Consider the following 26,201-nt stretch of genomic DNA (forward strand, 5'->3'; position numbering starts at 1 on the left):
CCTGTAGTCGCATTAGGCGGAGGACCCACTCTATGAGCCCTTTCTACCGGATAAGTTGTCTGGACGCCTAAAACCTGTGGCAATTCAGTGGCACATATCTGAAGTAATTGTGCTGCTTGAATTGTTTCAGGAAGACCCAATATACGAAGGTTACTACGTCTTGACCTATTTTCTAGGTCCTCAGTTTTATCTTTTAGGGTCTTGGTTTGTGTAGTAAGGTTCATTACTTGTGATTGGGTACTTAACAATTCCCCTTCTAAATTGGCCACCCTTTGCTCCAATCCAGTAACCCTGGTAGTATGGTGAGAAATTTCTGTTTGCAGTTGTGAGAGGGCTGCAGATATTGTAGATTCAAGTGATGCTATTAAATCTGGGGCTACCTCCACTGCTATGGATTTACATGACACTTGTAGCCCTGGTAGCATTTCATTACCATCTCCTTCTCTCTGGCCGTTCTCCATGCTGATAGCTGTATCTTGTGTATCGCTGTTGTCTCCCTGATTTAGAGCTGTGCGAGCAGACGCTGCCATTTTGAGTAACTATCAAGGAGATCACAGCACTGCACTGCAGAGTGACAAAGTCATTTACACAAGAAGTACATATGATCTTTTTGTAAGAAGATGATAAACGAGAGTTAGTTTACAGGTTTCCTGGGGGGGGGGGGCGGTGTTTGGCTTTCTCCATGGACCCAGGTGCTGACGGAGGGGAATAAGCCACACACGTTGCCCCAGGGAAGTCTTGGAGTCAGCCAGAGATCCCTGTGTGTCCTGTCACCGGAACGCACAATTTTTGTAATGGCAATTGAGCCGTTCGTTATAAAAAAAAAGTCAGGGAAAGCATAAACATTGAAGGGAAAACAGTGGAGGACTTAGAGCACCGCACTGGCTTATTTGCGGACGATATCACCCTTTCCTTAATGGACCCTGAAGCATCTCTCAGGGAGATTATGAAAATTCTGGCCGACTTTGGGGGCGTTAGCTACTATAAAGTCAATGCTTCAAAATCCTTGGTGTTGAACATGGGGATCCCCTCCACCACTGTTCAAGATTTGAAAAAAAATTTCCCTTTCAGTGGATGGAGCAATTCCATATTAAGGGATTACTCCCAGTCTAACGTCACCTTCCTCTTAGTGGTAAGTAATAAGGATGTATTCAAATATTCTAAACTTCCAATCTCCTGGGTGGGTCGTGTTTCTATGTCTAAGATGATGTTGTTGCCCATTAATTTAGAAACCTACCAATTTACCTGGCCCCACCAGTGCTAAAGCGTATCCAAGCAGTCATTAACAGCTACGTTTGGCCAAAGGGTAAGAGTGCCGGAAAAGATTCTCTGTTTGCCTGTGAAACAGGGTGGATTAGGTTGCCCTAACATTACATATTACTATTATGCATCAATTGTTTGCCAACTTAAACAATGGTGGGTTTGCTTGGGATAAAGACCTTTAATAAGGAAGTTGTTAAAACCACGCTCATTCACACAGGGGCCCAAACAATTTCGCTGACAGTTATGCATAGGCTCCTTCCTGACTGGGATCATAGCGCATGGGTGACAGTGGCTAGAGACAAGGGGCAATTGAAGCAATTTTCCAAACTGGTTACAGTTCATGGGATCACTAATAAGGAATTCTACAAGTATCTTCAGTTATAGCACTGCTTAGCCCGATTGAAGGGGCCCCTACAAGCAGATGGAACAAAATTGGAATCGTTTTTAAGGGACCCAAAGCAGGAAACAAAAGGTCTAGCGTTGGTCTATAAGTCTTTAGTATCAGTCGCTGCCCTTTGTGCACATTCACCCAGCAACAGTGGTGTGTGACTTATCATCAAAGGTCTCGCATCGCATAGGTCATCTAGAATCCTCATGCAAACAACTCTATCGATGGTACATGACCTCTTTCCGTCTTATCTGTATGCTGGAGATGTAAAGAGAGCGTGGGGATTTACTCCATGTGTGCTGGGAGTGCTCGACAATTGTGCTATTTTGGAAACAGGTTCAGAAAGTTCTAGTACAAGTTCTTGGGTCCCTCAATCATGGGGCCTGAGCCTTGCTTATAGAAGATGTACTAGCACTGCATGGTCATGGATTGGTCCTAATGGCTACTAGGAACAGCAGAGCAAAAAATGGAAATCTACAGCTGTTCCATCACTTCATGAGAGTAATATAACAATATAATCACCGTATGGCTAGAGCACACGTGTCAAACTCAGGCCCTCCAGCTGTTACAAAACTACAATTCCCATCATGCCTGGACAGCTAAAGCTTTGGTTGCCCAAGCATGATGGGGTTTGTAGTTTTGTAACAGCTGGAGGGCCTGAGTTTGACACCCCTGAGCTGGAGCTAGGAGGACCAACAATAGTAAAAAGGTAGAGAAGAATCGGTGTAAGCAGCGTGCACTCCGGCTCCCATGGCAGGAGGAGCTCCAGCTACTAAGGAGATATGATGACCGGGTGGGTACATGTCTGGGCTTTATATGTGGATGCTATGTAGATACAAAGAAAAACTTTTATGATGAGTATAGCTAAATATACGCCACAAGATGAGGCTGATTGGGTTATGTTATATTCTTCTTGTACCTGTATGGGACGACTGTTGTATGTAATTTAAATGTATGTATATATCTATATAGGTGATCAGTGGTGTATTATATGCTTATTATCCTCCCCCTGTATGTGTGTGTGTGTATATATATATATATATTAGGGCTTGGCGGTATACCGCAAAAATTCCAATACAGTCACTGACGTCGGTTAACAGACTTCAACTTAGCCAGGACGGTAATTGCAGTAATTTCGTATTTTTATGTCCCCGCGCCCGTCCTGTCAGAGACACACAGACACACACACGGCCCGAGCGCTGCAAGTCATGTGCAGGGACGCCGGTATCGGTGCGGGAGCAGCAGGGCCCAGGTGACAATGCCGCCCATGCACCCACCACCCGTCCGGTCCGGCGTCCCTGCTCACTGAGGGGAGTACAGGACAGCCGCCCTCACGTGCTGCTGCTCCTCCAGCTCTGACACAGCCGCCTCCCTGCACACACAGGACAACGTGTGCAGCGCTCGCCGGCCGGGGGTGGGGGGGGGATATGGGCGCTCGGACGGGACTGTGCTGGTCCCCCCTCCCGGTCCAGTCCTGTCCGAGCGCCGCCCCCCCCCCCCCCCCACACCCGGCCGGCGAGCGCTGCACACGTTGTCCTGTGTGTGAAGGGAGGCGGCCGTGTCAGAGCTGGAGGTGAAGGAGCAGCACTTGGGAGCAGCTGACCTGTCATCTCATCCCCTCAGTAACAGTACAAGAGTGTAACATAGGAGGAATAATGGGCTGCAGCGGGCAGGATAACTTATAGCTGTGTGTGGTATCCTGCCTGCTGCAGCACATCCATTCCTCCTATGTTACAGTCCTGTACTGTTACTGAGGGGACTGCAGTCATACACCCCTGTCTGCCCCTACCCCTATGTGCCCCCCGTATAGTCATAAACCCCTATGTGCCCCCCGTATAGTCATAAACCCCTATGTGCCCCCCGTATAGTCATAAACCCCTATGTGCCCCCCGTATAGTCATAAACCCCTATGTGCCCCCCGTATAGTCATAAACCCCTATGTGCCCCCCGTATAGTCATAAACCCCTATGTGCCCCCCGTATAGTCATAAACCCCTATGTGCCCCCCGTATAGTCATAAACCCCTATGTGCCCCCCGTATAGTCATAAACCCCTATGTGCCCCCCGTATAGTCATAAACCCCTATGTGCCTCCCGTATAGTCATAAACCCCTATGTGCCTCCCCGTATAGTCATACACCCCTATGTGCCCCCCGTATAGTCATACACCCCTATGTGCCCTCCGTGTAGTCATACACCCCTATCCCCCCCGTAGTCATACACCCCTGTCCACCCTCCCCTATATAGTCATACACCCCTATCTGCCCCTCCCCCTATGTGCCCCCTGTATAGTCATACACTCCTATCCCTATGTGCCCTCTGTATAGTCATACACCCCTATCCCTATGTGCCCACTGTATAGTCATACACCCCTATCCCTATGTGCCCACTGTATAGTCATACACCCCTATCCCTATGTGCCCTCTGTATAGTCATACACCCCTATCCCTATGTACTTCCATGTATAGTTCTGTACCTCCATCCCTATGTACCTCCTGTATAGTAATGCACCCCAATCCATCCCCCCATATAGTCATATACACCTATCCACCCCCCATATAGTTATACACATGTATTCCTATATGACCCCCTGTGTATACACATCCTGTAGAGGCTGTATACCTGTATATACACATCTAGGTCTCTGCTGAGACCCCTAATAATGACAAATAGTAATAATGATAATAGACTAACCATGGGTTGCTGTTCAGTTCTTTTTTACTTTTTCTAATCAAAATATCGCCAGTTTGGCATGGCAAGTGGGTGTGGTTTGCTAAAAAGGGCGTGTCATAATTATCGTTGAATTATCGTTACCGCGGCTACATGTGCGATAAACCGCGATATTGATTTAGGCCAATATCGCCCAGCCCTAATATATAAATTATATATATATATATATATATAAATATATCTTCATTCTGTGTAGGTATATAGCAGTGTATTATATACTTATTATCCTCCTCCTGAATGCGTGTGTATATGTGGTGTCCCACTAAGGGTGTTACAGTTACATACACCCTTCGCAAAAATCTCTACATTTTGTATTGTTTTAATAGTAAAAGTAGTACTGAAAGTTAGATGTTGCTGAATTATGTATGTGTATATGGAAACTGCACAGCTGAAGGATTGCAAAGTGTTATTGTGTTTGTGTGTTACCAGAATCTGTAGACCAGTAGGATTTCTGCTTTCTTCTCTCCTTCCTTTCCTCTTCTGCTGCACTCTTTCACCGGGTGAAATAGCTGCGTGCACCACGACCCCCTGCTGGCCCAATTCTCTGACCTAAAGCTGGCCAGACTCCTCTCAGCTCCTAACAGCACCTTCCCACCCTGATTGTGCCCACAACGCAATCCACCCCTGTCAGCTTCTCTCCCCTTGTGTTGGGGGAGTAGAATGGTGGGCATTACTATGGGGGCAGCAGGGTAGGGAGCATTACTATGGGAGCACAGCAGATCCTCTGGCCTATGTATTGGGGAGGAGGTATCTGGCTACATAGAAGGAGGCCTCCTGACTACATGGGGGGAGGTATCTGGCTGCAAGAAAAAATATCCAGCTCTGTGGTGTAGAGATATATATATATATATATATATATATATATATATATATATATATATATATATATATATATATATATATATATATATATAGCAGTAAGGGGGCATATCAAGTTTCAGGGGACAAATCTAGCTGGAAGAAAAACATCCAGCTACAGGAGACATTCTTATTGGCAGTAAGGGGGCATATCTGGCAGTAAGGGGGCATATCTGGCAGTAAGGGGGCATATCTGGCAGTAAGGGGGCATATCTGGCAGTAAGGGGGCATATCTGGCAGTAAGGGGGCATATCTGGCAGTAAGGGGGCATATCTGGCAGTAAGGGGGCATATCTGGCAGTAAGGGGGCACTTATGGCTCCATGGGACATACCTGGCTGCAAGAGGCATATGTGGTTGGAAAGGGTGTATTTGGCTCCAGGGGCATACCTAACTGAAAGGGACATATCATACTTACCTGCGCTCCCACCTGCTTCTCTGGCATCCGGCTCACTGACGGCCTGCTGAGCCAATCAGTGCACTATCTCACCGCAGCCACCAGCAGATTGGATGAGCGGCAGTCAGTGAGCCGGATGCCAGAGAAGCAGGTGGGAGCGCAGGCAGGTAAGTATATGTTAAGGCCCGGCAGCTAATTAGGTAAATAGGCTGTGGCTACATTATCGCAGCAGAATGAAAATCCGCACTGTAAGAGTGTGTATATATCCCCCCATTCTGTGTAGGTATACAGCAGTGTATTATATACTTATTATCCTCCTGTATGAGTGTGTATATATCTCCATTCTGTGTAGGTATACAGCAGTGTACTATATACTTATTATCCTCCTGTATGAGTGTATATATCCCCCCATTCTGTGTAGGTATACAGCAGTGTACTATATACTTATTATCCCCCTCCTGTATGAGTGTATATATCCCCCCATTCTGTGTAGGTATACAGCAGTGTATTATATACTTATTATCCTCCTGTATGAGTGTGTATATATCTCCATTCTGTGTAGGTATACAGCAGTGTACTATATACTTATTATCCTCCTGTATGAGTGTGTATATCTCTCCATTCTGTGTAGGTATACAGCAGTGAATTATATACTTATTATCCTCCTGTATGAGTCTGTATATCTCTCTCCATTCTGTGTAGGTATACAGCAGTGTATTATATACTTATTATCCTCCTGTATGAGTGTGTATATCTCTCCATTCTGTGTAGGTATACAGCAGTGAATTATATACTTATTATCCTCCTGTATGAGTCTGTATATCTCTCTCCATTCTGTGTAGGTATACAGCAGTGTATTATATACTTATTATCCTCCTGTATGAGTGTGTGTATATATCTCTCCATTCTGTGTAGGTATACAGCAGTGTATTATATACTTATTATCCTCCTCCTGTATGAGTGTGTATATATCTCCCCATTCTGTGTAGATATACAGCAGTGTATTAAATACTTATTATCGTCCTGTATGAGTCTGTATATCTCTCTCCATTCTGTGTAGGTATACAGCAGTGTATTATATACTTATTATCCTCCTGTATGAGTTTGTGTATATATCTCCCCATTCTGTGTAGGTATACAGCAGTGTATTATATACTTATTATCCCCCTCCTGTATGAGCGTATATATCTCTCCATTCTGTGTAGATATACAGCAGTGTATTATATACTTATTATCCCCCTCCTGTATGAGCGTGTATATCTCTCCATTCTGTGTAGGTATACAGCAGTGTATTATATACTTATTATCCCCCTCCTGTATGAGCGTGTATATCTCTCCATTCTGTGTAGGTATACAGCAGTGTACTATATACTTATTATCCCCCTCCTGTATGAGTGTATATCTCTCTCCATTCTGTGTAGGTATACAGCAGTGTATTATATACTTATTATCCCCCTCCTGTATGAGTGTATATATATCCCCCCATTCTGTGTAGGTATACAGCAGTGTATTATATACTTATTATCCTCCTGTATGAGTGTATATATCTCTCCATTCTGTGTAGGTATACAGCAGTGTATTATATACTTATTATCCTCCTGTATGAGTGTATATATCTCTCCATTCTGTGTAGGTATACAGCAGTGTATTATATACTTATTATCCTCCTGTATGAGTGTATATATCTCTCCATTCTGTGTAGGTATACAGCAGTGTATTATATACTTATTATCCTCCTCCTGTATGAGTGTGTATATATCTCTACATTCTGTGTAGGTATACAGCAGTGTATTATATACTTATTATCCTCCTGTATGAGTTTGTATATATCTCCCCATTCTGTGTAGGTATAGAGCAGTGTATTATATACTTATCCTCCTCCTGTATGAGTGTATATATCTCTCCATTCTGTGTAGGTATACAGCAGTGTATTATATACTTATTATCCCCCTCCTGTATGAGCGTATATATCTCTCCATTCTGTGTAGGTATACAGCAGTGTACTATATACTTATTATCCCTCTCCTGTATGAGTGTATATATCTCTCCATTCTGTGTAGGTATACAGCAGTGTATTATATACTTATTATCCCCCTCCTGTATGAGCGTATATATCTCTCCATTCTGTGTAGGTATACAGCAGTGTACTATATACTTATTATCCCTCTCCTGTATGAGTGTATATATCCCCCCATTCTGTGTAGGTATACAGCAGTGTATTATATACTTATTATCCTCCTGTATGAGTGTATATATCCCCCCATTCTGTGTAGGTATACAGCAGTGTATTATATACTTATTATTCTCCTGTATGAGTGTATATATCTCTCCATTCTGTGTAGGTATACAGCAGTGTATTATATACTTATTATCCCCCTCCTGTATGAGTGTATATATCCCCCCATTCTGTGTAGGTATACAGCAGTGTATTATATACTTATTATCCTCCTGTATGAGTGTATATAGCTCTCCATTCTGTGTAGGTATACAGCAGTGTATTATATACTTATTATCCCCCTCCTGTATGAGTGTATATATCCCCCCATTCTGTGTAGGTATACAGCAGTGTATTATATACTTATTATCCTCCTGTATGAGTGTATATAGCTCTCCATTCTGTGTAGGTATACAGCAGTGTATTATATACTTATTATCCCCCTCCTGTATGAGTGTATATATCCCCCCATTCTGTGTAGGTATACAGCAGTGTACTATATACTTATTATCCCTCTCCTGTATGAGTGTATATATCTCTCCATTCTGTGTAGGTATACAGCAGTGTATTATATACTTATTATCCCCCTCCTGTATGAGTGTATATATCCCCCCATTCTGTGTAGGTATACAGCAGTGTACTATATACTTATTATCCCCCTCCTGTATGAGTGTATATATCTCTCCATTCTGTGTAGGTATACAGCAGTGTATTATATACTTATTATCCTCCTGTATCAGTGTGTATCTATCTCCCCATTCTGTGTAGGTATACAGCATATTATATACATATATATATACACACACACTTATTATCCCCCTGTATATGTGACGGATATACATGTTCTTACCCAGCTGCTTTGATTGTCTTGTAGCTTTGCACGAAATAAGTCGGTGACCTTCTTCTCCCAGTCTGGAGACGTCCCATCCTGAGCTGCAGAGACAGAAGTAATCATGAAGAGTATCAATGCTCTCCTCCATCATACAGGCGGGTGTCAGTAGTGCAGCCCTCTCCCCCATCATACAGGCGGGTGTCAGTAGTGCAGCCCTCTCCTCCATCATACGGGCGGGTGTCAGTAGTGCAGCCCTCTCCTCCATCATACAGGCGGGTGTCAGTAGTGCAGCCCTCTCCCCCATCATACAGGCGGGTGTCAGTAGTGCAGCCCTCTCCTCCATCATACAGGCGGGTGTCAGTAGTGCAGCCCTCTCCTCCATCATACAGGCGGGTGTCAGTAGTGCAGCCCTCTCCTCCATCATACGGGTGGGTGTCAGTAGTGCAGCCCTCTCCCCCATCATACGGCAGGGTGTCAGTAGTGCAGCCCTCTCCTCCATCATACGGGTGGGTGTCAGTAGTGCAGCCCTCTCCTCCATCATACGGGCGGGTGTCAGTAGTGCAGCCCTCTCCTCCATCATACAGGTGGGTGTCAGTAGTGCAGCCCTCTCCTCCATCATACGGGCGGGTGTCAGTAGTGCAGCCCTCTCCTCCATCATACGGGCGGGTGTCAGTAGTGCAGCCCTCTCCTCCATCATACGGGTGGGTGTCAGTAGTGCAGCCCTCTCCTCCATCATACGGGTGGGTGTCAGTAGTGCAGCCCTCTCCCCCATCATACGGGTGGGTGTCAGTAGTGCAGCCCTCTCCTCCATCATACGGGCGGGTGTCAGTAGTGCAGCCCTCTCCTCCATCATACGGGCGGGTGTCAGTAGTGCAGCCCTCTCCTCCATCATACAGGTGGGTGTCAGTAGTGCAGCCCTCTCCTCCATCATACAGGTGGGTGTCAGTAGTGCAGCCCTCTCCTCCATCATACAGGTGGGTGTCAGTAGTGCAGCCCTCTCCTCCATCATACAGGTGGGTGTCAGTAGTGCAGCCCACTCATCCATCATACAGGTGGGTGTCAGTAGTGCAGCCCTCTCCTCCATCATACAGGTGGGTGTCAGTAGTGCAGCCCTCTCCTCCATCATACAGGTGGGTGTCAGTAGTGCAGCCCTCTCCTCCATCATACAGGTGGGTGTCAGTAGTGCAGCCCTCTCCTCCATCATACAGGTGGGTGTCAGTAGTGCAGCCCACTCATCCATCATACAGGTGGGTGTCAGTAGTGCAGCCCTCTCCTCCATCATACAGGTGGGTGTCAGTAGTGCAGCCCTCTCCTCCATCATACAGGTGGGTGTCAGTAGTGCAGCCCTCTCCCCCATCATACAGGTGGGTGTCAGTAGTGCAGCCCTCTCCTCCATCATACAGGTGGGTGTCAGTAGTGCAGCCCACTCACCGTACACGGCCTGCACCAGCCTCAGGGGGGCGCTGATCCAGTCGCTGGTGCCGTCCGAGCGGAGCATCCTTCCAGGCCACGAAACCTCAGATATGGCGGGAAAATCACGTCATTGCAATAAGGGGCGGACTCACAAAACTGGCGGAAGTACACGCACAAGACGCTGTCACATGACACTAACGGCAATTGTCACGTGTGCAGAAGTTTAGTGGTAGCAGCGCTAGGTGGGCGGGGCAGTATTTGCGGGGAGAAGCGGGATTCGCTAGGAAAGCTTGTGTGTGTAAAGCTGCGGCCCGCCCCTTTTTCCATTGGTTCTTGTTTTTGGGGAGGCGGGATAAAGGATGCAGTGAGCTGTATGATTGGACTATTTGCTGTCAATCTGCGAAATTCCGGCTCGGGGACGTGGAGCTTGTGAGCAGAGATGGCCGAAAAGCGGACGAGTGAAGCGAATAGGAACCTCCTGTTCTCCCCGTCCGAGCTCAGCTTCTCCGTTCCCTTCATTCCCGTCAGCCGCACTGGGCCCTTCCCCTCTGGTGAGTAACCGGCCTCGGCGTGTAGTGCACAATTACCGACCGGACCGGATCCTGGTAGGAGTGGTAGTACCCGGATCATGTGCCTGATGACCATAGGGTTAGATGATGGGGGTGGTGGTAGTGCTGGGGGTGGTGGTAGTGCTGGGGATGATGGGGGTGGTGGTAGTGCTGGGGATGATGGGGGTGGTGGTAGTGCTGGGGATGGTAGTAGTGCTGGGGATGATGGAGGTGGTGGTAGTGCTGGGGATGATGGAGGTGGTGGTAGTGCTGGGGATGATGGGGGTGGTGGTAGTGCTGGGGATGATGGGGGTGGTGGTAGTGCTGGGGATGATGGGGGTGGTAGTAGTGCTGGGGGTGGTGGTAGTGCTGGGGATGATGGGGGTGGTGGTAGTGCTGGGGATGATGGGGGTGGTAGTAGTGATGGGGGTGGTAGTAGTGCTGGGGGTGGTGGTAGTGCTGGGGATGATGGTGGTGGTGGTAGTGCTGGGGATGATGGGGGTGCTGGAGGTGGTGGTAGTGCTGGGGATGATGGGGGTGGTAGTAGTGCTGGAGATGATGGAGGTGGTAGTAGTGCTGGGGATGATGGGGGTGGTAGTGCTGGGGATGATGGGGGTGGTAGTAGTGCTGGGGATGATGGGGGTGGTAGTAGTGCTGGAGATGATGGGGGTGGTGGTAGTGCTGGGGATGATGGGGGTGGTGGTAGTAGTGGAGGTGTTGGGGGGGGTGGTAGTAGTAGTGGAGGTTCCGGTGATGATGGGGGTGGTGGTGGTGATGATGGGGGTGGTAGTAGTATACCTGTACTACTACACCCCTCATCTATACCTGTACTACTACTACACCCCTCATCTATACCTGTATTACTACACCCCCCATCTATACCTGTACTACTACACCCCCCATCTATACCTGTACTACTACACCCCTCATCTATACCTGTACTACTACTACACCCCTCATCTATACCTGTACTACTACTACTACACCCCTCATCTCTACCTGTACTACTACACCCTCATCTATACCTGTACTACTACTACACCCCTCATCTATACCTGTACTACTACTACACCCCCCATCTATACCTGTATTACTACACCCCCCATCTATACCTGTACTACTACTACACCCCTCATCTATACCTGTACTACTACTACTACACCCCTCATCTCTACCTGTACTACTACACCCTCATCTATACCTGTACTACTACTACACCCCTCATCTATACCTGTACTACTACACCCCCCATCTATACCTGTACTACTACACCCCCCATCTATACCTGTACTACTACTACACCCCTCATCTATACCTGTACTACTACTACTACACTCCTCATCTGTACCTGTACTACTACACCCCTCATCTGTACCTGTACTACTACTACACCCCTCATCTGTACCTGTACTACTACTACACCCCTCATCTGTACCTGTACTACTACTACACCCTCATCTATACCTGTACTACTACTACACCCCTCATCTATACCTGTATTACTACACCCCCCATCTATACCTGTACTACTACTACACCCCCCATCTATACCTGTATTACTACACCCCCCATCTATACCTGTACTACTACACCCCTCATCTATACCTGTACTACTACTACACCCCTCATCTATACCTGTACTACTACTACTACACCCCTCATCTCTACCTGTACTACTACTACACCCCTCATCTCTACCTGTACTACTACACCCCTCATCTATACCTGTACTACTACACCCCTCATCTATACCTGTACTACTACTACACCCCTCATCTATACCTGTACTACTACTACACCCCTCATCTATACCTGTACTACTACTACACCCCTCATCTATACCTGTACTACTACTACTACTACACCCCTCATCTATACCTGTACTACTACTGCACCCCTCATCTATACCTGTACTACTACTACACCCCTCATCTATACCTGTACTACTACTACACCAGGCTCATCTCTACCTGTACTACTACTACTACACCCCCATCTGTACCTGTACTACTACTACACCCCTCATCTGTACCTGTACTACTACTACACCCCTCATCTGTACCTGTACTACTACTACACCAGGCTCATCTATACCTGTACTACTACTACACCCCTCATCTGTACCTGTACTACTGCTACACCCCTCATCTCTACCTGTACTACTACTACTACACCCCTCATCTATACCTGTACTACTACTACTACACCCCTCATCTATACCTGTACTACTACTACACCAGGCTCATCTATACCCGTACTACTACTACACCCCTCATCTGTACCTGTACTACTACTACACTCCTCATCTGTCCCTGTACTACTACTACTACACCCCTCATCTGTACCTGTACTACTACTACACCCCTCATCTGTACCTGTACTACTGCTACACCCCTCATCTCTACCTGTACTACTACTACACCCCTCATCTGTACCTGTACTACTACTACACCCCTCATCTGTTCCTGTACTACTACTACACCCTCATCTATACCTGTACTACTACTACACCCCTCATCTGTACCTGTACTACTACTACACCCCTCATCTGTACCTGTACTACTACTACACCCCTCATTTGTACCTGTACTACTACTACACCCCCATCTATACCTGTACTACTACTACACCCCTCATCTATACCTGTACTACTACTACTACACCCCCATCTGTACCTGTACTACTACTACACCCCTCATCTGTACCTGTACTACTACTACACCAGGCTCATCTGTACCTGTACACCTGTACTACTACTACTACACCCCTCATCTGTACCTGTACTACTACTACTACACCCCTCATCTGTACCTGTACTACTACACCCCTCATCTTTACCTGTACTACTACTACTACACCCCTCATCTTTACCTGTACTACTACTACACCAGGCTCATCTATACCCGTACTACTACTACACCCCTCATCTGTACCTGTACTACTACTACACCCCTCATCTGTACCTGTACTACTACTACTACACCCCTCATCTATACCTGTACTACTACACCCCTCATCTGTACCTGTACTACTACTACACCCCTCATCTGTACCTGTACTACTACTACACTCCTCATCTGTCCCTGTACTACTACTACTACACCCCTCATCTGTTCCTGTACTACTACTACACCCCTCATCTATACCTGTACTACTACTACACCCTCATCTATACCTGTACTACTACTACACCCTCATCTATACCTGTACTACTACTACTACACCCTCATCTATACCTGTACTACTACTACTACACCCTCATCTATACCTGTACTACTACTACTACTACACCCCTCATCTGTACCTGCACTACTACTACACCCCTCATCTATACCTGTACTACTACTACTACACCCCTCATCTATACCTGTACTACTACTACACCCCCATCTATACCTGTACTACTACTACACCCCTCATCTATACCTGTACTACTACTACTACACCCTCATCTATACCTGTACTACTACTACACCCTCATCTATACCTGTACTACTACACCCCTCATCTGTACCTGTACTACTACTACACTCCTCATCTATACCTGTACTTCTACTACACTCCTCATCTGTACCTGCACTACTACTACTACTACACTCCTCATCTGTACCTGCACTACTACTACTACTACACTCCTCATCTGTACCTGCACTACTACTACTACTACACCCCTCATCTTTACCTGCACTACTACTACTGCACCCCTCATCTATACCTGTACTACTACTACTACTACTGCACCCCTCATCTATACCTGTACTACTACTCCCCTCATCTATACCTGTACTACTACTACTACACCCCTCATCTATACCTGTACTACTACTACACCCCCATCTATACCTGTACTACTACTACACCCCTCATCTATACCTGTACTACTACTACTACACCCTCATCTATACCTGTACTACTACTACACCCTCATCTATACCTGTACTACTACACCCCTCATCTGTACCTGTACTACTACTACACCCCTCATCTATACCTGTACTTCTACTACACTCCTCATCTGTACCTGCACTACTACTACTACTACACTCCTCATCTGTACCTGCACTACTACTACTACTACACTCCTCATCTGTACCTGCACTACTACTACTACTACACCCCTCATCTTTACCTGCACTACTACTACTGCACCCCTTATCTGTTCCTGTACTACTACACCCCTCATCTATACCTGTACTACTACTACACCCCTCATCTGTTCCTGTACTACTACTACACCCCTCATCTGTTCCTGTACTACTACTACTACACCCCTCATCTGTAGCACTACTACACCCCTCATCTTTACCTGTACTGCTAATCCCCTCATCTGTACTACTACTAATACACTAGTACATAGGGCACATATTTGGGAAAACTACTTATATGGGGCACACAATGGGCTTGTCTACTACATAGGGGCACGGGAGGAGCACTGTTACACTGGGAAGCAATATGGTTGTTGTCTCAAACGTCTATAAAATAGTTTCTGATGCTGCAGGGAGAAAAATGTCCTGTTTGTTTAGCAAAAAGAGAAAAAATCGAGATTTTAATCGAGAATCGTCCAAAATTTTTAAAAAATCGAGATTTTATTTTTTGGCCATATCGCCCAGCCCTAGGTGGTGGTAGTAGTGGTGGAGGTTCCGGTGATGATGGGGGTGGTAGTAGTGCTGGTGATGATGGGGTGGTAGTAGTAGTGGAGGTGCTGGTGATGATGGGGGTGGTAGTAGTGCTGGTGATGATGGGGTGGTAGTAGTAGTGGAGGTGCTGGTGATGATGGGGGTGGTAGTAGTAGTGGAGGTGCTGGTGATGATGGGGGTGGTAGTAGTGCTGGTGATGATGGAGGTGATAGTAGTGCTGGTGATGAAGGAGGTGGTAGTAGTGGTGGAGGTGCTGGTGATGATGGGGTGGTAGTAGTAGTGGAGGTGTTGGGGGTGGTAGTAGTGCTGGGGATGATGGAGGTGGTAGTAGTGGTGGAGGTGCTGGTGATGATGGAGGTGCTGGTGATGATGGGGGTGGTAGTAGTGCTGGTCAGGGGTGTAGCTTATGTCTCCTGGGCCCTGGTGCAAGAGGTCAACTTGGGCCCCCCCCCCTTCCAAGCGATGCTATTGATAGATAAAATCTCAAGACTGATATTACCAATACCATGAGTATATAGGAAATATTATCACCACAAATATTACCGCCATACTGTTACTAACCAAATCCTGTATACTGAGACCAATATTACCAATAATACCAGTATATAGGAAATATTATCACCATACATATTATCGCCATACTGTTACTGACCAAATTCTGTATACGGAGACCAATATTACCAATAATACCAGTATACAAGGGGCAAATAATACCACAACCATGACCACCATATTGTTACCGACCAAATCCAGTATACTAAGACCAATAAAACACAGTACCAGATTACAAGTAATAAATATTACCACATACTGACTAATACCACCACTGCTACTGACTAATACCACCACTGCTACTGACTAATACCACCACTGCTACTGACTAATACCACCACTGCTACTGACTAATACCACCACTGCTACTGACTAATACCACCACTGCTACTGACTAATACCACCACTGCTACTGACTAATACCACCACTGCTACTGACTAATACCACCACTGCTACTGACTAATACCACCACTGCTACTGACTAACACCGCAGCTGCTACTGACTAACACCACCACTGCTACTGACTAACACCACCACATACTGACTAACACCACCACATACTGACTAATACCACCACTGCTACTGACTAATACCACCACTGCTACTGACTAACACCGCAGCTGCTACTGACTAATACCACCACTGCTACTGACTAACACCACCACATACTGACTAACACCGCAGCTGCTACTGAATAAAATCTACTGTACAAAGATCACTATCACATACAATCTCATACAGTCCATAGAGGTAGACCCAGCTCTGTACTCCATATACATTACACTGCAGTTGTATCAGGTGACTCAGAGGAGACGTCTTCTCTGATCGGAGTTCTTCCCTTTTCATCTTCTCCATCTGCCCTGGGCCGTTATGAGAACTTCTCCGAGCCACAAATCCACAGATTCTGCCAGACAGACATATACCGCTCCTCACTCTGTCACCATCCTCATCTCCATACACACTTTATCTGTATTGGCCCCTTTACACCCTCATTTAGTGGGTAGACTGACTCTGTGACCCCCCCTTGTAGTATATGCCCCCCTCTGTGTGGTCCACTATAGTATATGCCCTATTGTATACACCCCCGTGTAGTCCCCCTTTTAAATGGCCCCCCCCCAGGTAATACCCCTTATAGATCCCCCCCCCCAGGTAATACCCCTTATAGATCCCCCCCCCCAGGTAATACCCCTTATAGATGGCCCCCCCAGGTAATACCCCTTATAGATGGCCCCCCCAGGTAATACCCCTTATAGATGGCCCCCCCAGGTAATACCCCTTATAGATGGCCCCCCCAGGTAATACCCCTTATAGATGGCCCCCCCCAGGTAATACCCCTTGTAGATGGGTTTGTTCCCCCCCCCCCAGGTAATACCCCTTATAGATGGTTTCGTTCCCCCCCCCCCAGGTAATACCCCTTAAAGATGGGGGGGCCCCCGTCTCCCCCCCCCCCCAGGTAATACCCCTTATAGATGGGTTTGTTTCCCCCCCCCCCCCCCAGGTAATACCCCTTATAGATGGGGCCCCCCCCCAGGTAATACCCCTTATAGGGGGCCCCCCCCCCAGGTAATACCCCTTTTAGATGGCCCCCAGTCTGTGCAAAAAAACAAAACAACACAACTCTCCTGACAACTCTCTCCCCCGCCTTGTCTCTCTGGCACGTGGCTCCCCGGCTCTGTCCCGTCCCTGGCAGCACAAGCATCAGTGAGCTCAGTGCGCGCGCTGGGGACGTAACTTCCGGCACGGGGGCGCTTGTTATAGACTCGCTCTGCGCCGGAAGTACCATCCCGGGCGCACACTGACCTCGCTGATGCTTGTGCTGCCGGGGACGGGACAGAGTCGGGAGCCGCACCTTAGCCTCCCTCTTGTGACCGCAAGCAAAATCCTGCTTGCGGTCACAAGAGGGAATGGGAGGGGGCAGTGAGGTGACAAGGGGGGGGGGGGGTGGCGTGTCCGCGCCCGCGGTAGCTACGCCACTGGTGCTGGTGATGATGATGATGGGGGTGGTGGTGGTAGTAGTAGTAGTGGAAGTGATGATGATGATGATGGGGTGGTGGAGGTGCTGGTGATGATGGGGTAGTAGCAGTGCTGGTGATGAAGATGGGGGTGGTAGTAGTAGCGGTGGAGGTGCTGGTGATGATGATGGGGGTGGTGGTAGTAGTAGTGGAAGTGATGATGATGGGGGTGGTGGTAGTAGTAGTGGAAGTGATGATGATGGGGTGGTGGAGGTGCTGTGATGATGGGGGTGGTAGTAGTGCTGGTGATGATGATGGGGGTGGTGGTAGTAGTAGTGCTGGTGATGATGATGGGGGTGGTGGTAGTAGTAGTGGAAGTGATGATGATGGGGTGGTGGAGGTGCTGTGATGATGGGGGTGGTGGTAGTGCTGGTGATGATGATGGGGGTGGTAGTAGTGCTGGTGATGATGATGAGGGTGGTGGTAGTAGTAGTGGAAGTGATGATGATGATGATGGGGTGGTGGAGGTGCTGGTGATGATGGGGTAGTAGTAGTGCTGGTGATGAAGATGGGTGTGGTAGTAGTAGCGGTGGAGGTGCTGGTGATGATGATGGGGGTGGTGGTAGTAGTAGTGGAAGTGATGATGATGGGGGTGGTGGTAGTAGTAGTGGAAGTGATGATGATGGGGTGGTGGAGGTGCTGTGATGATGGGGGTGGTAGTAGTGCTGGTGATGATGATGGGGGTGGTGGTAGTAGTAGTGGAAGTGATGATGATGGGGTGGTGGAGGTGCTGTGATGATGGGGGTGGTAGTAGTGCTGGTGATGATGATGGGGGTGGTGGTAGTAGTAGTGCTGGTGATGATGATGGGGGTGGTGGTAGTAGTAGTGGAAGTGATGATGATGGGGTGGTGGAGGTGCTGTGATGATGGGGGTGGTAGTAGTGCTGGTGATGATGATGGGGGTGGTAGTAGTGCTGGTGATGATGATGAGGGTGGTGGTAGTAGTAGTGGAAGTGATGATGATGGGGTGGTGGAGGTGCTGGTGATGATGGGGTAGTAGTAGTGCTGGTGATGAAGATGGGGGTGGTAGTAGTAGCGGTGGAGGTGCTGGTGATGATGATGGGGGTGGTAGAGGAAGTGATGATGATGGTGATAATACATCATGCTGCCCCATCCGTAGTGTCTGCAGAATACAGGACCTGGCAGAAGCCTCAGTGATCCCTACAGGCTGCAGCGTTCGGCTCCACAGTTTTATCGTTGTCTCGGTCTTTCATGATGATTTGAAGCCGGCGCAGGGAACCTTAAATCTATGATAAATGAAAACCCTGCGTGACAGTCGGAAAGGACCGCCGGCTCCCAATAAGTCATAAAACGTAGATGCCGGCTCCAACACACGGCAAATGGATATTAAAGGAGAAGTCTGGAGAAAATTATTTGCACGCAGGGAGGAACATAATAAACAAGCCCTATTTACCGAACCCCGTGCCCCCAAAGTGGCACAAGCAGCGTCTGTCTTATTGGTACCATTAAAGTCCTGGGACTTTTCCCAATGTACTCTAGTCCTCAGGACTTACTCTACCTAGTTTTTTCTCTTTAAAGAGGTTGTCTAGGCAAAAGTAAAATAGGGGACCAGTAAGAGATGGTGGGGGGTCCTACCTCCGGACCCCTGTGGATAGGGGACCAGTAAGATGCCGGAGGGTCCGACCTCCGGACCCCTGTGGATAGGGGACCAGTAAGAGATGGCGGGGGGTCCAACCTCCGGACCCCTGTGGATAGGGGACCAGTAAGATGCCGGGGGGTCCGACCTCCATACCCCTGTGAATAGAGGACCAGTAAGAGATGGCGGGGGGTCCGACCTCCGGACCCCTGTGGATAGGGGACCAGTAAGATGCCGGGGGGTCCGACCTCCGGACCCCTGTGGATAGGGGACCAGTAAGATGCCGGAGGGTCCGACCTCCATACTCCTGTGGATAGGGGACCAGTAAGATGCCGGGGGGTCTGACCTCCATACCCCTGTGGATAGGGGACCAGTAAGTTGCTGGGGGTCTAACCTCCATACCCCTGTGGATAGAGGACCAGTAAGAGATGGCGGGGGGTCCGACCTCTGTACCCCAGTGGATAAAGGGCCAGTAAGAGATTTGTCCATGTTACATTCTCTGTCGTGGGTTTACCTGCCCTCTTTGATTTCTTTCAGTTCCTTGTGGAACCTCTAGATCAGGGAGGTCAAACTCAAATACACAGTGGGACAAAATTAAAAAATTTGACAAAGTCGCGGGCCGACCATGATGATTATTGAATGCAGCGGTCCTGGCTCGGTCAGCGGTCTCCCAGCACTATGATAAATGACATGATAAATTGCTATGATATGAATAAACCCAACCTATGTAATAGCCAACCACCCCAATATTGCCTCATGTAGTAGACAACCCAACCAAAATTGCCCCACATATTAGCCAGCCCTCCCAATAGTATCATATAGTAGCCAGCCCACCAAGTGTTCCATATAGTAGCCAGCCCTCCCCCCATAGCCTTTTATATAGTAGCCAGCCCTCCCCCATAGTCTCTTATATAGTAGCCAGCCCTCCCTCCCTCCCCTATAGTCTCTTATATAGTAGCCAGCCCTCCCTCCCTCCCCTATAGTCTCTTATATAGTAGCCAGCCCTCCCTCCCTCCCTCCCTCCCTCCCCTATAGTCTCTTATATAGTAGCCAGCCCTCCCTCCCTCCCCTATAGTCTCTTATATAGTAGCCAGCCCTCCCTCCCTCCCTCCCCTATAGTCTCTTATATAGTAGCCAGCCCTCCCTCCCTCCCCTATAGTCTCTTATATAGTAGCCAGCCCTCCCCAATAGTCTCTTATATAGTAGCCAGCCCTCCCCCATAGTCTCTTATATAGTAGCCAGCCCTCCCCCATAGTCTCTTATATAGTAGCCAGCCCTCCCCCATAGTCTCTTATATAGTAGCCAGCCCTCCCCATAGTCTTATATAGTAGCCAGCCCTCCCCCATAGTCTCCTATATAGTAGCCAGCCCTCCCCCATAGTCTCTTATATAGTAGCCAGCCCTCCCCCATAGTCTCTTATATAGTAGCCAGCCCTCCCTCCCCTATAGTCTCTTATATAGTAGCCAGCCCTCCCTCCCTCCCCTATAGTCTCTTATATAGTAGCCAGCCCCCCAAGTGTTCCATATAGTAGCCAGCTCTCCCCCCATAGTCTCTTATATAGTAGCCAGCACTTCCCCATAGTCTCTTATATAGTAGCCAGCCCTCCCCCATAGTCTCTTATATATAAGCCAGCCCTCCCCCATAGTCTCTTATATAGTAGCCAGCCCTCCCCCATAGTCTCTTATATAGTAGCCAGCCCTCCCCCATAGTCTCTTATATAGTAGCCAGCCCTCCCCCATAGTCTCTTATATAGTAGCCAGCCCTCCCCATAGTCTCTTATATAGTAGCCAGCCCTCCCCCATAGTCTCTTATATAGTAGCCAGCCCTCCCCCATAGTCTCTTATATAGTAGCCAGCCCTCCCCCATAGTCTCGTATATAGTAGCCAGCCCTCCCCCATAGTCTCTTATATAGTAGCCAGCCCTCCCCCATAGTCTCTTATATAGTAGCCAGCCCTCCCCCATAGTCTCTTATATAGTAGCCAGCCCTCCCCCATAGTCTCTTATATAGTAGCCCGCCCTCCCCCATAGTCTCTTATATAGTAGCCCGCCCTCCCCCATAGTCTCTTATATAGTAGCCAGCCCTCCCCCATAGTCTCTTATATAGTAGCCAGCCCTCCCCCATAGTCTCTTATATAGTAGCCAGCCCTCCCCCATAGTCTCTTATATAGTAGCCAGCCCTCCCCCATAGTCTCTTATATAGTAGCCAGCCCTCCCCCATAGTCTCTTATATAGTAGCCAGCCCTCCCCCATAGTCTTATATAGTAGCCAGCCCTCCCCCATAGTCTCCTATATAGTAGCCAGCCCTCCCCCATAGTCTCTTATATAGTAGCCAGCCCTCCCCCATAGTCTCTTATATAGTAGCCAGCCCTCCCCCATAGTCTCTTATATAGTAGCCAGCCCTCCCCCATAGTCTCTTATATAGTAGCCAGCCCTCCCCCATAGTCTCTTATATAGTAGCCAGCCCTCCCCCATAGTCTCTTATATAGTAGCCAGCCCTCCCCCATAGTCTCTTATATAGTAGCCAGCCCTCCCCCATAGTCTCTTATATAGTAGCCAGCCCTCCCCCATAGTCTCTTATATAGTAGCCAGCCCTCCCCCATAGTCTCGTTCAAATCTAAACGATAATCGTTCAGTTGAATAGCAGTTAACGATTAACAACTGAACGAGAAATCGTTGATCGTTTAATAAGACCTGGACCTATTTTTATTGTTGCTCGTTTGCAAATCGTTCGCATTGAATAAGATGTCGTTTGTTCGTTCACAGTAGTGACGAACGCAATAGCGACTACAAGACGACCGCAAGAACGATCATAAGTAACTATTATCGTTCCATGTAAATGGGTGAACGATTTCAGGTCTTTCGCAATAGCGGTCGTTTGTATTGTTTATCGTTAACGATTATGCGAACGATAATCGTCTCGTGGAATAGGGCCCTTACTTGAAATCAATTTCCCCCCCTGCAGGCTGCTGGGTTTTAGAAAACGCCGGTCTTCTCTATAAAAAAAAAGAGCAAATTCTATGTGTAGAGCTTCCTGAATGTAAAGATAGAAGGCGGTATGTGCTGACAGCCCAGCTTGGCGCCCAGTTGGCCAGTTCTTCTTGAGCTGCCGTTCCTGGGACCATGATTGTGCAGCGACCTAGTGTCCACCTTCGTATCCTGGAGCGGTATAACGGATGAAGCCTAGAGTTTATATGGACTCCGAATTCAGTAGCCCAGTCGGTCCACATCCACTGCCCAGTACAGTCAGCCTCCTCTGTAAGAACGGGTTTTAGCTTTTAAGTGTTAAATATTTCTTTACTATTTCGTCGGTCAACATGTTCCATTTTGTGTGTGTGGTAGGGGGGGGGCACACTGTCGGTAGATGGTGGTTTCATGGCCCTTCTTTGTTAGGACCGAGCAGGGGGCTAGTTGTTTGTAGAGAGTCCTTAGACACCGCTTGGAGGGACACAGACTCTCAGTTTTTGGCTTTTTATACTATTATCCCATGGAACTTTGCCTGCAGGTCTAATATTGGGCCACTCCGGAAGATGTGACCCCCTGCAGGCTTGTCCCATAGACTTGTAATGTGAACTAACGGCCTGTATTTGATGCCCACTTAAAGGGAACCTATCATTTATAAAATCAACCCTGTAGTTATTAATATGTTACTTTCCGGCCTTGAGCAATGTTTCCAGGCATATAAGTTATCACTATGAACGTACTCTGTAAATTCTATAACTAGTCACCTCTGGCGGGAAACCTCTCCGTCTCACGTCTCCCTGGGAGCATCGGCGGATAGGAGCCTGCAGAATCCCAGAAAGGCCGTCTATGAGGGCCGATGCTCCCAGGGAGACGTGACTGCCGGAGAGGTTTCCCGCCAGCGGTGACTAGTAAGATACTGATGGTCGCTTACACAGGTAGGATTTATACTCCTAGAGATTACTTACTGCTGTGGGGGAGGCAGTACTGGGTATATGTGGGGGGAGGCAGTACTGGGTATATGTGGTTGTGCTGTGGGGGAGGCAGTACTGGGTACGTGTGGGGGGAGGCAGCACTGGGTACGTGTGGGGGGAGGCAGCACTGGGTACGTGTGGGGGGAGGCAGCACTGGGTACGTGTGGGGGGAGGCAGCACTGGGTACGTGTGGGGGGAGGCAGCACTGGGTACGTGTGGGGGGAGGCAGCACTGGGTACGTGTGGGGGGAGGCAGCACTGGGTACGTGTGGGGGGAGGCAGCACTGGGTACGTGTGGGGGGAGGCAGCACTGGGTACGTGTGGGGGGAGGCAGCACTGGGTACGTGTGGGGGGAGGCAGCACTGGGTACGTGTGGGGGGAGGCAGCACTGGGTACGTGTGGGGGAGGCAGCACTGGGTACGTGTGGGGGGAGGCAGCACTGGGTACGTGTGGGGGGAGGCAGCACTGGGTACGTGTGGGGGGAGGCAGCACTGGGTACGTGTGGGGGGAGGCAGCACTGGGTACGTGTGGGGGGAGGCAGCACTGGGTATATGTGGTTGTACTCCTTATGTGTGGTTTATTAGTTGTGGTGTCATCTCTGTTTCTTTTTCTCATACAGATGACTCTGTAGACGTCGGGGAGGAGGACAGCTTCCTTGGGCAGACCGCCAGTACTATTAACCCTCCACAGACCTTCAGCTACTTCTCCCAGGCCTCCAGTCTCACCAGTTGCAGTGACCCATTTGCCAGCATAGGACAGAGCCCAGTCCCTGCACTATCCCATCTCCCTGCTGCTTTCCCTAAGCCCCCGGTGCCTGTGTCACTATCATCTGCAGTTCAGAATGGACAGAACATCATGGCTCCCCCCAGGACCTCCTCTCCATTTCCCAACAATGCTCCTGTGGCGTGTAGCGACACCTCTGGGATGTTCCCCCCCCCAAGCATCTACTCCACTGCGCCTCCTGTCTCCTCTCAGGCCAATTACAACCCTTACCGCCATAATGTACAGAGCAGCCGGATGAATCCCTACCTGACACCTCCACAGCTGCAGCAGGATAGCACCTTCAGTATCACCGGCCAGGCCATTCCGGCGGCATCAGGACCTCCTCCATTGCACCAGAGCCCTTCAGCCTCACAGCCCCCTGTAAGTTGATCCTCTGCTATCCTTTTTTTTTTTTTTTTTTTTTAATTCTTTTTTTAACCCTGACACCCTATGACAGCACCCCTGGAGAGGACCTCCCACCGCAGGACGGGAAACCTGTGAAGATAAAACCTTGACTGGCTTCCCCACACCTCAGTTCACGTTTCCTGTCCTGTGGATAGGAGGGGGGTGTAGTGAAGCAAGTGGAGCCATGCCTTCTCCTCTCCAGCTGCCTTTGTGTGTCGCGGCGGCACATCACTTCTGGGTTTTTCCCTGAGAAATAAAATAGCCTGGGGAGAGCTGGAGCAAGTGTCCAGCAGCCTTCCCAGCGTCCGGAGTCAGAGACTCCCGCCAGCCTGTTAGCTGTTGTGTGGCTAACCCCCTACTCCTGCCAGTATGTCTGAGACTGCGGAGAAAAAGGACGCTGTGACCATAGGTCCTCCAGAGCATCCAGCCCGGTAACTGGGGGTCAAGGGATCTGCTTGCTGGCTAAACTACTTTATCCTAATAGGATCTTTTTTATGGTTGTGTGTTTTTTTTTTTTTGTTTTGTTTTTTAGGGCTCTTGCTTATAGTAACATGGTTAAGAAGGTTGAAAGAAGACAGGAGTCCATCAGGTTCAACCTAGGGAAACCCTACTATAATGATCCAGGGGAAGGCGAAAACCCCTATGAGGCAGATGCCCCCCCCCCCCCCACGACTCTAATTGCTGATCACTAAAGTTGAGTTTACTGTTCACCAATACCCCCAGGTCCCCTTCGGCAGCAGTGTTACCAAGTGTTTTATTATTTAGCCGTAACTGCACTTGTTATTTCTACGGCCCAAATGCATAACCGTCCATTTATCCACATTATACATCATCTGCCATTTCTCCGCCCCAGCCTCCAGCTTCTCCAAATCCCTCTGTAGTGTGATATCCTCCTCTGTGCTGATTACTTTCCCCAGTTTAGTGTAATCTGCAAAAATGGAGATTCTACCCTGTAGCCCCTCAACAAGATCATTAATAAAAATATTAAAAAGTAGACCTAACACTGACCCCTGTGGTACCCCACTAGTAACTGTGACCCAACACTGACCCCTGTGGTGCCCCACTAGTAACTGACCCAACACTGACCCCTGTGGTACCCCACTAGTAACTGTGACCCAACACTGACCCCTGTGGTACCCCACTAGTAACTGTGACCCAACACTGACCCCTGTGGTACCCCACTAGTAACTGTGACCCAACACTGCCCCCTGCTGTACCCCACTAGTAACTGTGCCCCAACACTGACCCCTGTGGTGCCCCACTAGTAACTGTGACCCAACACTGACCCCTGCTGTACCCCACTAGTAACTAATACCCAATCTGAATATATTTCCTCTGTTCACTATAACTAAACCAGTTATCCATTTGCATACGTTTCCCCCAGTCCCAGCGTCCTCATTTTGTAGACCGACCTTTCATGCGGCACAGTATCAAATACTATAGAAAAGTCCAGATACACAACGTCCACAGCCTCCACCAGGACCAGTCTATATACACAACGTCCACAGCCTCCCCCAGGTCCAGTCTATATACACAACGTCCACAGCCTCCACCAGGACCAGTCTATATACACAACGTCCACAGCCTCCACCAGGACCAGTCTATATACACAGCGTCCACAGCCTCCCCCAGGTCCAGTCTATATACACAACGTCCACAGCCTC

General features: G+C 48.5%; 2 protein-coding genes across 2 annotated transcripts in view; one reads left to right on the forward strand and one right to left on the reverse strand.

The window, feature by feature from the left end:
- Window positions 1–10,290, reverse strand: part of MCMBP (minichromosome maintenance complex binding protein) — a 55,844-nt gene extending 45,554 nt beyond the window's left edge. The window contains exons 1-2 of the mRNA XM_069967744.1: window positions 10,111–10,290; window positions 8,698–8,780 (exon numbers count right to left, since the gene is read on the reverse strand). Coding sequence (XP_069823845.1) covers window positions 8,698–8,780; window positions 10,111–10,177 — 150 coding nt within the window. The 5' untranslated portion in view covers window positions 10,178–10,290. The remainder of the gene's footprint in view (window positions 1–8,697; window positions 8,781–10,110) is intronic.
- Window positions 10,291–10,400: 110 nt separating this feature from the next.
- Window positions 10,401–26,201, forward strand: part of SEC23IP (SEC23 interacting protein) — a 72,282-nt gene continuing 56,481 nt past the window's right edge. Inside the window, exons 1-2 of the mRNA XM_069967743.1 lie at window positions 10,401–10,643; window positions 23,990–24,513. Coding sequence (XP_069823844.1) covers window positions 10,532–10,643; window positions 23,990–24,513 — 636 coding nt within the window. The 5' untranslated portion in view covers window positions 10,401–10,531. The remainder of the gene's footprint in view (window positions 10,644–23,989; window positions 24,514–26,201) is intronic.

Source organism: Dendropsophus ebraccatus, chromosome 4 (assembly GCF_027789765.1).
Source record: "Dendropsophus ebraccatus isolate aDenEbr1 chromosome 4, aDenEbr1.pat, whole genome shotgun sequence".
NCBI lineage: Eukaryota > Metazoa > Chordata > Amphibia > Anura > Hylidae > Dendropsophus > Dendropsophus ebraccatus.